Consider the following 14,371-nt stretch of genomic DNA (forward strand, 5'->3'; position numbering starts at 1 on the left):
TACAGACAGACAGCGGCGGATATGGACGTAGACATATAGAGAAAGAAAGAGAAGAGGTGCAGCAGCGCCAAAAAGATCGCCTTCACACATTAACACAGACTATTGGAGGGAAACAAACCAAGGGCATTTGCTGGCCCTGTTCTGCTGTCCGCCTGGAGTGCAGTGCAGTGTGGTGCAGCAGCAGCGGTGGAGCTTTGCCTCTCCCTGCCACCGTGCTTTAGCACAGCTCATATGCATAACCGTATTCAGCTCACGTTAAGGCCATCGCTCTGCTGCGGAAACACCGAGGTACCATAACGATGATGGCGAAGTGGGTGCTGAGGGGAACAGCTGTTTCTAATAATAGTCTTTTAGAAAGTCTTCGTCCCCAATGGGACTGTAACTGTAACCCACACCCACACACACACACACACACACACACACACACACACACACACACACACAGGTTGTCCTCTTTCTTATTCCGTGTTCTAAGCTTTATGAGGCAGCAGTTTCTCACTGCTGCCTCATGAGAGGTGATGTCATCTCCAGTTTATTATTGGCTACTAACAGTTCCAGTGGCTGGCTAAATGGCTAATCCTTGTGTTTTATTACTCAGTGTCCTACCGCTGTGCTACACAGAGTGGGACAACTGCTCTTATGTTACTGTAAATACATTTTCATTCCAGCTCAGGAATTCACTATATCGACCGACGCATTGTGAATTGTTAATCTGCGAGCCAAGCACAACAACTGCACACAGCAGAAAAAATGGCCTAATGACCTTAATGATATAGAAATAAACATGACAGGAGAGATTTTTGGAAACTGAAGAGAACCGAGCTCACAGGCTGCACTTTGAAGCCAATTTGACATAGTGGCCGAACCAAGTAATGACAGCAATGGAGACAACACGTGATGCACAGTGGCACAAAAGGACTTAATCTTATAACTCCCATAAACTTAACTTGTAGAGGAACTGCTTACAACCACTGCAAAATGACTTGTTTCACCATCAGAAAATGCAGAAGATGCTGGTTATTTGTTCATCTTTCTTGGCTTCATGAGGAACTGAGCAGCTTCCACAAGAATGAACAGAGCCCTGCCTCCAACACTATATTCAGTTCTCCCATAAAGGACCAGTGTGTAGACCAGTATGACCCTTCTGGGCTACTGTAGAAACATGGCGGACTACATTGAAGGCAACCCACAGCGTCTGTGGATACAAACGGCTCCATCTACGGTAACAAAACAGTTTTTTAAAGGTTTTTTTTAAGGTGATTATACGCTAATAAAAACATACCTATGCATATTATATGATATTTCTGACAATAGATCCTCCTCAATATTACACACTTAATACATCCATCATACCTCGGAACAGTCGACCCCCTGCAAGCGGATTGACATTCTGGTGAGTAAGCTGGTAGCTAGGCAATTTAGCACTATGGTTAGCATTGAGTCAGACACTTTAATTCTATTAAATTTCCACTTTAATTACAAATTTAAACGTTTTTCCACCAACATAGGCAATCTTGCAATATTATCAGCTCTTTGTGACTACAGCATTATTCAGCTTTTTGTCTTGCACCCCTTCCCCCTCCCTGCGGCTCCAGCGCGGTACATAAATGTAGTGTTTCAATCACTCAAAGAAACGTTGTCTGAACATAATCCAGGCAGCGATTACATTGTCATGACAACCTTATTATGAAAACAATTTTGTTACACACAAACGTAATTTCGGGTAGACTGGGTTGCAAGTGGCGCTTCATTATAATGTCTTTCCCTTGTGGTAATTGTTCTTTATTTTTAAGCACATTTGTGAACTATGGACAGAGATAAATCCACTCAGATGTATTTGTGTCAGTGTATTGTTGTTAAAATGTAATATTATTAAGATGAATGTGTTTTTTTTCAAATATATTTTGGCCTTTTTATTGCCTTTAATTTATAATGACAGCTGTAGAATGACAGGAAAAGGGCAGGTTGGATTCGAACCCATGGCCACTGCAGCAAGGACTCAACCATGGGGCACCAGCTCCACCATGTGAGCTACCAGGACAAGATAATTGTGTTTTTTAAGGACATCGGAGTGAATATTAAGAACTATATGTTTTGGTGAACTCTGTAAAAGGGACCTATGAGTGGTTACCTTGCACATCTTGTGCAGGCTGTTTTTTTTATTTAGGCTGTACTTCAGAACAAACTAATTCCCCCACCTTAAATTCAGTTGGCCTACTGAATAATTCACATAGTCATATTAGGCCTGCTATTTGTATCTTTTGTTCAAATTCTCATTGGTCTGAAAGTGTGGCAGTTATATTGTGGAAAAAGATTGAATATACACAACGTGTACTGTAAATATACGCCAGGTTGTTGTTCAAATTACTAAAAGACAGTGAGACAGAAAATGAGAGAAATAATATTACAGCATGTTTTTGAATTATTTAGGGGAGGATTAAGTATGTCACGGTACTCCATTAGTCTCCTCTTATAATGTAGACAGTAGACTCCCCCATGCTAACTTTGTCAACTCAGCAAAAGTGTCAGCAAATCTTCTCATAGAGGTATTCTGAATTATTGCTGGAGATTTCATCTTAAAACTTTTATTACTGGAAAAAAAGAAAATTTTAAAAAGAATTTGCTTGACTGCTCTAACAGACTGGACTGTACCTGCAAGGAGTACAGCAACATTGCGTAAGGAAATAAGCTATTGTATGTGCACTGCAGCCCTTTTGTCTTTTTGGATAGCAACTGTAACGTGGCCTTATGTGCATCTTTTAATTAGCTGCCATATTCTTTACTACTTTGAATAATTCAAAGTGTTACTGAAGACAAGCCAAACCTTCCAGATCAAACAATGTTAAAAGTTTTACAGCTGCTTCTTCCAGACATCAAATTTCAGATGCAATTTCATCTAACAGTTGGTGAATGATGAATCAGGTTCACTGGTTATTTCTACACATTTCCATTTCCTCCTCCCTAATAAGAATGCCTTAAAATCAACCTAGGGTTGTCTGTGGGCAAGAATCTGGGGATATGATATGTATCACGATACAGGGGTTACAATTCAGTATATAGCGATATATAGCGATACTGCAACCAAGGCGATATATTGCATTACTTTTTATCACATTTTTGGGAAATGTCATAGTATAAACAATACACCAGCATTAAATCTAAGTAAATTAGTTTTCTTTTTTTTTCACTTGAGCTCTGTGCTCTGCAGGAACCAGTCTAATTACTTTGGATTCATCTATCTGTAGTAATGTTACTAGCCAGCTATAGGTTTGATAATGCTAGCTGTTTCATAGGCCTGTGTTCTGAGTGTTCTTACTTCTTCCTGTCTCAATTTACATTTTTATGTTGGAGTGGAAGAATCAAATGACTGAAGTTACATTACAACACTGATAGTGGGCTAGCGGTCGGGGTTTAAACACAAACACAAAATGAACCACTTCCACAAATCTTTGCTTGTAAACTATTAACAAAAAATCAGTGCTGACAATAACTGTACCGATCTATATACAGTATCAAAAAATCTATCACGATACTCAAGCATATCAGTATTTTCTGACATCCCTAATTGCCAGGTAAAAGTGACAATATGTGACAATTACACTTTTTTTGTACATCAATGCCAACGTTTTTTTAAATTCTAGCTTTTGACAATATCTGCTCATGGTGACTACGGCACAGTTACAGTACGACAAAGTTAGGAAATTGTAGGTCTGTGACGAGACGCAAACTGGTGTCCTGCATGAAAGTCAGACACACTACACACCTATCCACCACCCCGGCCACCACACCCTTACCTTCCTCCTTGCTACAAGGACACACTGCTTCCTGCATTGACACTGAATGTTGGCATTAAATCATAAAAAAAATAAAAAAATAAATCATGAGGTGCTGAATCATCCAATATTGAGGATACTGGGCACTGAAAATACATATTGTAAGCAAATGTCTGTATCTATCTGAAATGATTTGTCTGAATCATTTGATCCAATAAAAAAAATTATTTATCAATTTATTTTCAATTCAGTTCAATTTTATTTGTATGGCGCCAATTCATAACAGAAGTTATCTCAGGACACTTTTCAAATAGAGTAGGTCTAGACCGAACTCTTTATAATATTATTCACAGAGACCCAACAGTACCACCATGAGCAAGACCTTGGTGACAAGGGCAAGGAAAAACTGCCTGTTAAAAGGCAGAAACCTAGGACAGATCCTTCGGCTCTAGGTGGGTGCCATTCATGTGTGGGGGAAATCTGCAATTTAAAAAAAATTAAAACGTTTGTGGCGTATTTATTTAGTGAGCAAGTTTAATTAGAATAGGTGGGGTTTCAACTTGGAATGTGTTATCCATAAAACAGCCACAGTCGAATGAGAAAGTCGAATGCAAAAGATATTTTTCAAAAAACCTCAGGGTAGCTGCATAGTTAATATGCATTTTCACTGTGCAGTCCCCAAATACAAGGCTAAATCAGGGTTTCCACGTGTCCAGAAAAACCTGGAAATTTAGACACAGGCTTTCCAGTCATTGAAACATCTAGAAATTGATTAAAATGACAAAATATCCTGGAAATAACCTATGTTGTCCTGGAAAATTTTAATTGAATTTTAGCCCCTCACTCAGATCAAACTTGCAGAAATCTTTTGTACGTGCAACAAACGTGCAACAAACACTTTCTACTTTTCCTAGTGATGTATGCAATAGATAAAACTGGGGTTAAACTTTTCAATAGTAATAGTAAGTAAATTATATGATCGCTTGATAGCAAGTGCTGTCCTGTATAGTCAAGAAAATTCCATGAAAATGTCCTGGAAAATGATCTCTTAAAACGAGTGGGAACCCTGTACATGTTTGCTCTTTCATTTTGTGTTGGCCCCTATGGACAAAAGCGGTAGTGCATTTCCTGGGAACCTTCCCATTACATTAAGTGATATTAGCCTGATGGTTTTATTAGGAATCATCCTCTGGGGGTCAATAAATGTTCGTACTGTAATTCATACAGTCTCCTTACTGTCAATTGTACAATTGTATTGAAAGGCTTGTGATCCAGGGGATCTTGAGTTTAAATATTTGTTCATTAACTACCTTCAATGATGTATTTAAGTGAAGTATTTAGCAGGTTAAAGAACTAACAGTGGTTGTCCTTTGGCTTACACCATCTGTGTCTTCATCTTTGGGTACGACCACAGACTGGAAGTGTTGAGATGTGCCTCAAGTACATGCATGCCTTTTTTTCACAAAGTTTTTTCCCCCCTCCAGCTTGTTGGGAAATGCAGGCATAAGCATCTTTGCAAACTGCAACGAATGCTGGAAAGCCGAGAGAGCTGTGAGTGGAATCTTAACTGCAGCTTTGCACCTCAGATTAGCTCGATAGAAGAGCAGTGATGCAACATTCTCCTGGCAGCTTTCTCCAAAGGTTACCTGCAGTCAACTGAAGCATTCTGATGAGTGGTTCATCAGAACGCCTGCAAGGCTTTTAGGAGCGAATATAAATTACATAAATGAAGCCCCCTTATTTTTACATTATTTTTATGCCTTATTTCTTTGTGCTTTATTACCTCCGTCATGTTTTTTCTCAGTGACCTTGAGCAGATTTCGAAAACCTCCACCATCGTGCATCCTGTTAGCTAATGATCAGCCTTTTTTTATTCTGTACCTGTCCTTGTCTCTTACTCCACCCTCAGGACCAATCAATATGCAAGTGAAGGTGACCAGGGACCTTAGATTGGGTGTTTAGAATCTACCAATGACAATGATCTGGATTTTTATCACCTTTTCTTTCCACTTTTTACCAAACAAACAGCTCCATTAGTCAAACAGTATTATTGCTTTTACTCAGTAATTGTCCTATTGTCTGACTGTCTGAGTGTCCTTCCAAGATTTCCAGAGCAATATATTTCTATCACTGTTTTAATCCCTTTATTTGCATGCTTATGACACAGTTCAAAATGTCTTTGCCAAGCATGTACTATAGTGTTATTTCCACTTGGGCCACTCAAAAATGACTCAATTTGCCATGTAAATGGTACGTCTCAGCCCTTCTGGGATAGTTTTTTATGAGATAAATCATTTTACACAATTCTAAATTATTTGGGTTTTTAACCTGTCTACAGGTCTTCAATCCACCACCCACAACTAGAGAGTGACAGGACATAAGAACTAGGGTTTAACAGGACAGATAGTATTATATATTAAATTATATTACATATTATCAGAGCAAAATCTTTTATAACTTTTATTTAAAAAAAATTCTATATAATTCTCTTACTCTTGGATCCGAAGCTCAGTCATGAGGGTGTTCTGTAAATACTTTTCTAAAAAAGATAGCATCTTCCGATCAACCAATATCAATTTCAGGCTTAGATTAACAATTTCAAATAAGCCCTGCCCACTTCTGGTTTAAACACCACCCACGTCCGTCATAAGCCCTACCCACTCCGAGTGGGGTTACAAATACAGATAATTTAGTAGGTTGAACAGATACAGTTAATGGTGTGTGTGTGAATGGAACATTGCTAGCCTTAATTTGATCAAAAATGTATTAATAGTGTAGAACAACTTTTATCATTTTACTCTAAAAATAAGCCCGGGCAATTAATGGAAGTTTTACAATACTATCATTTTACTATACAGCCAGCATATTAACAAATCAAGGCAGTTTAATATGGAGAGGCCCTGTAATGTTACAATGGGCAATATGCTGTAAGGACAGTTCTACAAAAACATTTTTTAAAATGCTTTCTACTTTAAAGGATAGTTGAGAATGTCTGGAAAGAGAGAGCATGAGTGTTTTGCCTCCGTGATGCTGAGTACATGCAGGCCGTCCTAATGTGCTGTGACACGATGCATTTCACACACCGTACAGTGGTATTGTTGAAATGCAGTCTGAGAACGAGGGACAGCAGCAGAAACACATGTTCCCTGAGGCTCAGACACCACACATCAGCTCGCAGGGCAGCAAAACAACAACACTACAAAGAGACAATACAGCATGTTAAAGCTCCTGAAAATCCTCTTTTTACCCTCGTTTTGTCTCCACGTTTGGAGCCAAGCACAGGAGGCGCTACCTGACATCACCAGTCAGTCAGTATGGTACATACTGGGTATGCACTGTACCATACACTGTACACTGTCCTCCTAAGAAAAACATCACTAGTTGCTTGTTTAAATGTTTAATTTGTTTAGTTTGCAGGATTTGTTGTCCCAATTAAAATTTTAAATCTTTATGTTTAAAGATTAATAATACAAATAACAGAACCTGATAGTGGATCTGAGGCGGATACCGTATTGATTTTTGAGAGTTAATACATTTTTACGACTATATACTGGCCAGTATTGTGTTAAAAAAAACACAAAACACAAACAATGATCCCTGAAAGGAAAACTTTATGACCGCTAGGTCTATCGGTTGTTATTAAATTGTTCTATACAAAGTAACTGTTAAATTCTGAGAACATGGTGACATACAGCCAAGTCTAAAAGGGCAAGAGACACAGTTTAGTAACAGTTTATCCAGATTATTGTAAAAACTTAGTTTAGATAATATTTAAGGGTTATACATACAAAATTCACTTGTCACTGGATGTCGCACTAGAGCATTAGCATATCAATCCAAAACAATGGGCACCACGGCCCTAAAACACACTTCAAACTGGACAGATACAAAATAAAACTCACCAAAACCATCTTTGTTAGTCTTTCCATAGTCTTTCCAGCAATAAACGTGGTTTGGTCAAAATAAACCCTTAATTCATAGAGTTAGATGACAAAATAGCTCTGACAGGCTATAATGGTTGCCGTGTAATGTTAGCTAATCCATGGGGTCAGTCCACTAAAAGTTGGTGTTTTTGCCACTGACAGGCTCAGATTGTTATTCTGTGTCCGACAACATTATGGAAAGAATCCCTACAGAGACAGATCTTTTGTTTAGCCAGAAACAACCGTAATATCGTTCTCCACCACACTCCATAGACAAAAATGTCATACCATCATAACCTCATTCAAAGTGGACAGAAACCAAATAAAACTCACCAAGTCTTTCCACTGTTCCAACAATCACCAACTCTGGTTTGGTGGAAATAACTCCTTAATTCACAGCCGTAGATGATAAAAACAGCAGTTTCAGTGGCTCTATTCAGCTGAACACAGAGCAGACCGCCAATGGAAACAAACCACAGAGAGGCTGCGATAGCAACACAGGCAGAGGGAGTGTAACACTGTATCTTTACATAGGTAGTTGTTTGCTGCTATATTAATGTTTTGAATCTTATTTGTATAACCTTTAACATAACACAGTATGTTGTGTTGTATTTTTTTATGAGAGCTATGCCAATGGAAGGCTGTGTAGCTAGACAGGAGGAGACAAAAGCCTGCTGTCCATCATTCCTCCAGCCTACACAGAGTCAAAGGGTTCATTAACTAGTCAGTTGCTGTGGTGTTACATCATAACCTCATACATACAGTATATGACACTTCCAGTGTTATACAATAGAAATACAGACATTTTTTTGTGAAATCAGCAGATACAGACAGTAGCTTTGTGTTACACCGCTAATACATAAAACAAAAAACATGCATGCATGCATTGTGTTTGCATTACAATTTCTACTGCACCCTGTACCACTACAATACCTGACTTATGAGTGTTATGGGTGAGCTCCCAGCAGTACTGCTACAGGTGATGCAAATCAATATCGTGGGCTTCTATTTTTAAATGTGATGTTTGTTGAGTTCATCAGACGTAAAACTCGTTTGACCATCCAGTATTGACATTCTACAAGTCATTGTAAAGAATTATTGGGTGTTCTGTGATGTAGCATGTGGTGCAGGAGACAGCTGTCAGATTATTCAACTCAGAAAAGTGGAAGATACAAGGTTTTATTGTTGTCCTAACACTGACTGGAAAACAGACACTTATGTCAAATTACATGAGCTGTTATAACATTATGATGGGATGAAGATGCGGAGGAGCAGCAGCGGTTCCAGTGGACTTTGGGAGAGGGTGGATGTGCTGACCACAGGGCTGCAGCAGGGACAGTTGAAGGGTTGAGGCAGATGTGGTGACAGGAGCCACTCAAGGGCAGGTGAAGGAGGGAGCTCCAGCTCTCTAAGGAGTAGTGGAAAGAATAGGAGCGAGCAGGCCGGTGACTGTTCCTGCTGCTTAATAAGAACTGACGTTACACAACATAATCCACCTCAGCAGTCTGTGCTGCGGCTGGAACAAGTTATTTTTGAAAAGAAGGTACAGGCTGCATGGAAAGCTGCGGCACTCTGCCCTCTGACAGCCCGGACTGTGAATCATGGCACACAACTCAACTGTGAACAGACACTCTTTCTCTCTCACACACAAGGTCCCTACTATTGAGGCACTGTCACACAGCAACACTAATACAAACACACTGTTGTCTTACTGCTTAATACTTGTGTTGCCAAACCTTGAAACTTTCTCACTGGACTAACTCTGCTGCAGGGCTATTCAACTGGCACAAAGCTTGCCATCCAGCCTGCAGAATGCCCACTGATGAAAATATGTCAGTATATATGTATTTACAGCGTTATATAATGTCACATGCACAATGATGCAGCAACTATATAACAGCGTTGAAACCGTTTAAAGGTTATTAATATGTCTGCATTACATTTCCAGAATTACAGATTTGAACCATCAGTGGTGAAGGTCTAAGATTTTCTAGTATTCAGGTATCATTATGGATTTCACATGTTTTTTAGACTGATATAGGCTAATAAAAATAACATTAATTTTGTAAGAAAATGAAAATAATAAACATAATAAATCCTTTAATTTGATTTTATTCTTATTTGTTTTGATAGTGCCGCCCCCACAGTGTCCGCTTAGAACAATTCTTGCCCTTGGACAAATGTAGTTGAATACCCCTGCTCTACTGACTCACATCGCCTAAGCCTGATTATAATCTTAAACAACATGATATTATGGGATGGTGTATGAAAAGCATGCCACTTTTAAGATCTTTTGTATGTTGCATTTTAAGCTCTCTCTGTGCCATTTAAGGCTGTTACAGGTGCTGCATTATGAGCTCTGGAGTGCAGGAAAGGACAAAGTCAGGGGACTGTCATCATAGTGAAGTGGTAACAATAATAAACACACTTTAGGAAAAGATCATGGTTTTGGTTAAAATACCTACATCAGTTATGTTACGTACTAGTAAAGTTACGTATGTGATGTAACACGTTACGTAACTTGTCTTGTTGCCCTGTATTTGCCTCTGTGAAGGCAGCTATGTTTTTCAGGTTGTCTCTTGCAAAAGCAATACTTAAAAAACGCGTTGAGGGAATTTCTTAGAATTTGGCACAAACGTTCACTTTGAGAATTAATTGATTACATTGTATGACCATATTTCACAGTTGGTCGGACACTGAATTGGTAACGTTTATCACTCAAAGGTCAAAGGTCTTTGTGACTTCACAATAGGTTTTTGGCTAATTACAGAGCTCACTCACGTTGACTGGGACGACACAATGAGTTTCATCTCTCTATGTCATCCATTCTGCCTTTCACTCCCAGCCTCATTCTGAGCGTCATCAGAATCACGTGACTGCAAACAATATGTTAGAGTGCGACTAGTTTCACCTACAGCTCATAGAGAGGCTTTACATTTAATAACGTCAGGAGAAAAAGTACACGTCAAACCCATTTTTCCCAAAGATAGTTCCTGTCATTTTAGGTAGGTCTTATCATGCTGATGTATGTTCAAGTTTTTCTGATAAATTTGGTTTTAATTAGTTATTTGAAGCTATAAGAAAGGGGTTTTACATCATGATTGACAGCTGAGCCCTGTGCTCATGAGTATGGGCAGGACTTTGAGACTGCGGTGCCAACCCTGCGGCTGTATCTAGGATATTTTGTCCCATTTTTGTACAGTGGAAGGAAGTGGACGTACATCTTTTATATGTCGATTATCTGGGCAGACATGGATGTAAACTGATACTTGACTAGTTAGCTCAGGCATACAACCACGTTGTTGGTCCACTTGGATGGTTAGTGGCCGATTGAGACCAAACAGTTTTAGTCCTTGGTTTTCCAGTCTGTCTAGCAGTATTGTATAGTCAGTGTTGTCAAAGCCAGCAGTAAAATCCACCAGGACTATGACTGAAATCTTGCCTAGATCTGTTTCGCTATGAATATCATTCCGGACCTTAATGTCAGCAGTTTCAGCAACGTGGTAGGGACAAATTCCAACCATTAAAAGTTATTTAATACTGATACACAATTTTTGCAATAATTGTACTTATGAGAGGAAGTTTTGTTCAGTATCTGCTAATCACACATGTCACAATCTGAAGATGTGAAGCTCAAACTCAACACACAGGTCATTTCACAGGGCAGGAGAGATCTATGAGTCATTGTTCCGTTCATGTTGTTATGCTAACCTTCCCTTCAACCTGTGTCATTCCCGCAGGACTACACCATCACCATGTACTTCCAGCAGTCCTGGAGAGACAAGCGCCTCTCCTACACAGGCATTCCTCTCAACCTCACTCTGGATAACCGGGTGGCAGACCAGCTGTGGGTCCCTGACACCTACTTCATTAATGACAAGAAGTCCTTCGTCCACGGGGTGACAGTAAAGAACCGGATGATCAGACTGCACCCTGATGGAACGGTGCTCTATGGTCTCAGGTGGGAGCTGTTTCCACTATTCACTTCCCAACCCCTTTCCAACCACAAAGACTTAATAACCTGTAACATGGGGCTTCCCAAAACCTGAACTGTTAAGAACTTTGGTAGGCTTTGGTGCTGTTGTTTCATGTATTTCCAAACTGAGACCTTGTGGGTATACATCATTAAAATGTCTATTTTGGAGGGTGAAAGAAGTAAGCAGGACAGACAGACAGTGTTTTTATAGGGGTCAGACATTGGAAACCACTGGTTTTATTTCAACAATCTGAGATATTATGAACCTATTATACAGCATGCTTTTTTAGCTTTATCTGTACAAAGTAAAATATAATATAAAGTACAACATTTTCCTATGTAATATAGCTGATTAGAAGTATAAAGTGACATCTCAAAATTGTATGTAAGTACAGTTCTGCATACCACTGCGTAGTAATACCCCCCTCCCCCCTCCCCTCTCCCACAAGACCAGCATACATGTGAAACCTTTTCAGTTAAAAACATCATTCATATATTTTTTATTAAGCAGCAAAACAAATAACAAGTCAGCAGTTTTTACAGACACATTTGAACTAGCACTGTCTGTAAGCAGGTGTACCTTAGGTTTACTAGGCACCACTGCAGTTGATAGCATTCACAGCTGGCTTCCATTATTGTTATTTATTAATATTAAAGCAATTAGCTTTCAGTGTACAGTGTATTTATTACAAGTTAATTTTTGCTGTCTCAGGTTTGGTCATCTCAGACTGTATCAGAATTTTATTTAGCTCTATTTATACTGACAAGTCCTTCCATCACTTGCTCTGACAGTCACTATTTTGGACTGCTGTGCACCAGAAAGTGTGTTGCTTCACTATGGCAACGTGCAAATATCAGCCGTCCTGTCAGCAGTCCTTGCTGTGCCATAGCAAACATGCTCTCATTACCAACTCGTCAAATACTGCAGCTTGCTCAGTGCCCCGATGCTGCACAGGCAAGTTAGCAAGAATAAATATGTAACACCCGGTTACACTTTCAAAATAAAACTTGCATTGGTAACATGAAATGGTCATTATTAGTTCTATATAAAGTGAATGTAATTGCTCTGTTTTTATGTGGTGGAATGTGAAATGTCAAATATTATAGAACAATATTGTGGCATCCTTGGCCCATCCTCAGGGCATTGTAAGGTGTAATACCCACTTTGGGAGGCACTGCAGTAGGGAGGGCTACAGTATATCATGAGAAACTGGCACTCATTACAGTGCCTGTCAGCCAATCACAGTGCAAAGTTAGAACAAAGTGTTGTGTAATGAACAGTTAATAAGAAAAAAATGGCTTGCTTTCAACCAATAAGGCTAACAACTCTGGATAAATAATAACACGATGTTTACCTCACATTTTAAAGCTCACTGGCATTCCCAAAGAGTGGCAATATTATTCCCCACACAACCTGTGTGTGTCGGCTTGTGCTTTTCTAGTCTTCTTTTCTCAACACCAACAAATTCTAATTAGAATTTGACTTTTGGCCATGTTTTCATACAAAAACTCTGCAGAGTTCAATCAGGAGCAGCTGATTAGTGTGCCGAACATTCCTCAAACGCTTCCATCAGAGGCTAAGAGTTGCTCTGTCCGTGTCTCCTCTGGAGCTTCGAGGGAGAACCAGCTGGTAAATCATTTATGAAGCCTCTCCTGGCGCAGTGTACACATGGCCGTGCCCTCTGCAGCAGAGCACAGCCACGATGAAGTGAGCTGCGTGGAGTTAACTGAGGAAACAGTGGGCCGGTCACTGTCAATAATTCAGTCCTCCGAGTTCAAAGGCATCCTGTGTTTCAGAGGGAGAGGAATGATGACTTGACAGTTTTCAGCTGAGAGATTTCTTTGAGGCAAAGCTGCACATTTTAATAAGGTGCTTCGGCATACATCAAGGCCTGTCCTGGCTCAGCAGATAATTCTGACATTTCAAATCACTGTAACATACCGTGGCTCTCAGTGTTTTAGGGTTTATAGTGTCACTGACCATTTAGGCTGTCATTTTATGTGGACTTTCCATGTTCTCCCTAGTTTTCATCGACCAAAGAACAGGGATTGAAGCTGAGAGGGGACTGCAGAGATAAAAACTATAAAAACACCCCCTCCATGAGAAATAAAAAATTTAGTTTAGGGCATGTACTGTGATATAACTAAATTATTAAAACGAGAAGTGCCACTAAAATTAGTTTTTTGTCATGGGTCTGAATCCAAGGTTTTGCAAAATTTCGAATATTTGAAATTTCTTACCATTTTCCTGTCTTATCAAAGGATTTTTTAAATTTTTTTTTATTACTTGAAGTTTCTTTTTGTGGAAATAAGGAGTATAAATGCTATGCTAAGAATATAGGATCCATTTCAATACACCACATTTGTCTTCATTTGGTCTGTAGCTAAATAATATGTAATCAATAATCCACTTAAATTATAATAATGTACCATAGTTCCACCTCACCTATTCGTCACATATATTAATTTTTCACATAATATATCTTCAATATTTAGTGGCAATATTCTACATCTTATCTGTGTGCAAAGTAATCTTTTTACTTTAAGACAGAGTAAACTTACAATAACAATACTTTTTTTTTTTAGATTCTAATCTTTTTTAAATAAACAACACATTTTCAGTTTTGGCTTTGTGGACAGATTTCCTGTGCCCATGGTACTGCCATGGTACTGTGTTACATCAAATATTCAGCGATGTC

The 14,371-nt window shown here is 39.1% G+C and overlaps 1 protein-coding gene across 1 annotated transcript in view; it reads left to right on the plus strand.

Moving 5' to 3' along the window:
• The window catches only part of gabrb1 (gamma-aminobutyric acid type A receptor subunit beta1), a 58,237-nt gene that overhangs the window by 14,188 nt on the left and 29,678 nt on the right, over positions 1-14,371 (plus strand). Inside the window, exon 4 of the mRNA XM_051383932.1 lies at positions 11,437-11,657. Within this exon, the coding sequence (XP_051239892.1) occupies positions 11,437-11,657 (221 nt within the window). The remainder of the gene's footprint in view (positions 1-11,436; positions 11,658-14,371) is intronic.

The sequence above is a fragment of the Dicentrarchus labrax genome, unplaced genomic scaffold (assembly GCF_905237075.1).
Source record: "Dicentrarchus labrax unplaced genomic scaffold, dlabrax2021, whole genome shotgun sequence".
Taxonomy (NCBI): domain Eukaryota; kingdom Metazoa; phylum Chordata; class Actinopteri; family Moronidae; genus Dicentrarchus; species Dicentrarchus labrax.